The sequence below is a fragment of the Halyomorpha halys genome, unplaced genomic scaffold (assembly GCF_000696795.3).
Source record: "Halyomorpha halys isolate HHAL.00 unplaced genomic scaffold, Hhal_1.1 Scaffold871.1, whole genome shotgun sequence".
Classification (NCBI taxonomy): Eukaryota; Metazoa; Arthropoda; class Insecta; order Hemiptera; family Pentatomidae; genus Halyomorpha; species Halyomorpha halys.
The window spans coordinates 199,257-202,675 of record NW_027114389.1 but is presented as its reverse complement, the minus strand read 5'-3'; the positions used below and the strand labels follow the sequence as shown (position 1 = coordinate 202,675).

General features: G+C 32.2%; 1 protein-coding gene across 3 annotated transcripts in view; it reads right to left on the bottom strand.

Moving 5' to 3' along the window:
- The window catches only part of LOC106686762 (facilitated trehalose transporter Tret1), a 185,496-nt gene that overhangs the window by 38,013 nt on the left and 144,064 nt on the right, over nt 1-3,419 (bottom strand). For all 3 annotated transcript variants that reach the window (XM_014430254.2, XM_014430255.2, XM_014430257.2), the window contains exon 5: nt 314-491. In XM_014430254.2, the coding sequence (XP_014285740.1) occupies nt 314-491 (178 nt within the window). The remainder of the gene's footprint in view (nt 1-313; nt 492-3,419) is intronic.

Here is a 3,419-nt window from a genome sequence, read left to right as displayed (position 1 = left end):
ATTATATTATTATGTTGATATATTATATTATATTATTATGTTGATTAAAATCGCCATATTATACCATATCATAAGTTGATTAAAATTGAAAACAATTAGATAGTTAAAATATAAGAAGATGGTCAGGGTTGGGGTCAAAGAAAAAACTAATAGTTTAAAACTATTTTAATGTCCGACGTTTCGGACATTGCAGGGCTTCATCAGGGCTGTTCAACTATTTGTTCTTTTTTTGACCGCAACCCTGATCATCTTCTTATATTTAAATCTTTACGGTCAACTATGTATACATATATAAATTAAATAATTCACTCACCTGGATTCTTCTCCGAAATTTCGCCTGTCACTAACTTGGAAGCTATCGCGTGGTCTTGCATCTGTCGTAATTCCTTTTCCACTTTGTCCGGGGTCGTCCAACCTCTGAGCCAGCACAGGGACTTAGTGGCATCCGCGTCCCTTCCCTTCAGCAACAGCCAGACAGGTGACTCTGGGATCTAGGACAAGTTAAGCATAAGCTAATTTATTTAATATTTGTCATATAATTCTTATTATATTATTCTGTAAATTATTTTATTGTAAAATTAGGATTTAAAAAAAAAAAAACAGCGAGTCTCTCAAATACTGTCAAAAGATATGAAAAGTAGTATAAGTCAGAAAATGGGTAGAATATACTTGTTTTACAAGCTGTTGAACATGTTTCAAATCTATATGGATAGCCTTTAAAAACATTTTAGAATAGATTATAAAAAAGTATCTTGGAGAGGCAGTAAAAGGAATAGTAAAGTCAAAAATTAAAAAAAAAAATTAAAAATAAACCTCCAGTCTCTCAAATGGCGAGAAAAGTAGTTTAAGTCAAAAAATTGGAAGAATAGACTGTTTTACAAGCTGTAGAACAGGTTTACGATCGATATATCGATAATGGTTCATCCTCCTAAACATTTGTTTCTTTGGAATAGATTATATAAACTATTTTGAGATGGCATTAAATGTTGTAGTTAGGTTAGAAATTCAAAATTTTCTTTAACGTATTAATAACTTAACCTATATCAGCAATTTTTTAACTGTTGCTGCCAATATATGGTCCATTAATCAATTATGTGAACATACGGTTTTTATTATGTTATGAAACAAAACAAATACTCTCGGTTGTAGATATTTATACGGCTAATCAACAGATGACATCTTAGCGTCTCATTGTGTGCATATATATATATATCGTCTCAAGTGTCTCCTGATCAAGCACTCGTGGTAGCCAGGCATTTTGGCTATCTCCGTCGTCTTAATCATTTTCGCCAAAACGGACGTACTACTTCGGCTCATCCTCCAAGAGGACAAACCGGTTAGACGGTTACCTTCAAAACATAACCTATCCACAGCAGGGTACCCACCAATCACTCACGATGACATAAAGACATTTTTTCTTTATTGTCAACTTTATTTAATTTTCGTTTTTGTTTTAAGTTTTGGGTACCCTTAATTGAGTAAAAATCTGGCGATCGAGCGTGATTCTGACCAAATCACCTCCTTGCACAACCGTTGGTCTAGTAGCAGTACTTCCATACAAAGTACTGGACCCCTGACCCTTCATGAGTTGTAGCGGTACAGACTTTAATTTTAATACCTGGAGAATATGGTTGGGGGTGCGGTCAAAGTGAAACACAAATAAGTTGGTGTAACCTATTTAATTGTGCCAACGTTTCGGCTAGAGTTTCTAGCCTTCTTCAGGGCTAAGAACAGAACAAGATAACAACCACAGTAAGTATAGAAAATAAAAAAGAAGATAAAAAAATTCAAAAGGAAGATAAAAAAAAATTCTTTTTCATTTTCTATACTTACTGTGGTTGTTATCTTGTTCTGTTCTTAGCCCTGAAGAAGGCTAGAAACTCTAGCTAACGTTAGTACAATTAAATAGGTTACACCAACTTATTTGTGTTTCACTTTTACCGCACCCCCAACCATCTTCCCCTCGTACGTCATCCACGGTCAACTATCTCTCATAGTTAATTTAATTTTAATAGTTTTAAGTTAGGGAAAGTTCCTTTTTTTTTCTATTTTATATGTTTGTATATATTTTTTTTTTACAGTTTATCACGTTTAATTATTTATAATACAATAATAAAAATAGTCGGCAGGTTGGTTCCTTAAATGGTTCCTTTTTTGAATCCCTACACGCCGTTATCGGTTTTTTAAATTAACAAATTTTACCAATTTAGTCATTATCACGATATAAATAGATAAGTTATCACCAGTTCTGACATCTTGCAATGAAGAGTTAATCCAAAAGATTCATAGTCTAAAAGAACACCTACAAATTTGAGATAGTTCCAACATAAAAAGTATTACGCAGGCTCATGTTTAATTATTATAATATATGTAATTAGTAATTGATGCTTCATTTAAATATGTCTGTAAGAACAATGTCAACATTCTATTTAAAGAAATTTTATCCCTTTGCGCCCAGTTGTCACCTCTGATGGTACATGGTAAGTCTAGCATATTACTCGGTTGTCCATCATGAAATGAAGGTTTGTTTCGGAGAATGGACTTGTTCCAACGAGATTTTTTTTTAAACACACGTTTTCCGTTAATTTCCTATTGAAATGCTACAAAAAGCATATCAAAATATGATAAAAATATAAAGATGCATTATAAATCAACGTCGAAAGGGAACGTGCGAAGTGCATTCACAACGTAGACTATACATTTCTCTAATCCGTTGTGCAGTATCCAGGATTAGTGGAAAACATGTACACGAGTACGTTTCAATGATATGGGGAAACTTGATAATATAAATAAATTGGAAAACTGAGAATATAAATTTACAAGAACTCATATCGTATTGATGCGTCGAATAGTAAATATAATATATTTAGTAATAAGATAGTGTGATTTCGTAATTTACCATTAGTAATTTCTTAAACGTTTCATTATTATTTCTTTAATTTTATAATTTTTTTTTGTATAAAAATGTCAAAACGACCAAACATTAGTGAGTCTCGCGATGTAAGCAGTAGTGAACACTTGTTGTGAAACATGCACATATCAACCTGCTATACATGTTAGGAATTTATACAGAATTTATCATGCTGTCAAAAATATAAATACAAAAAGAAATATATATATTTTTTATAAATATGTGTTTTTCAGTCTTCCCAAATGCATATGAACCAAGTTTCATTACAATGCCCGTACTAGGTTCTAAAGTTGTACTGTATAATATCGGGATTTCAGGGTGTCCGTTTTCGGAAAAATAAGGCGTTGAGTTTCTGGTCCGCCCGAAACGTGCCGAATGCATTGGGCTTATGTTTTTTTCTGACAACTTTTAAAATTGGAGGTAAATCTATTAACTAAAAGTATTATTAATAATAATATAGTAATAGTTGTTATTGTTATAGGGTCATCAGCGCTTTTATTGTTATATA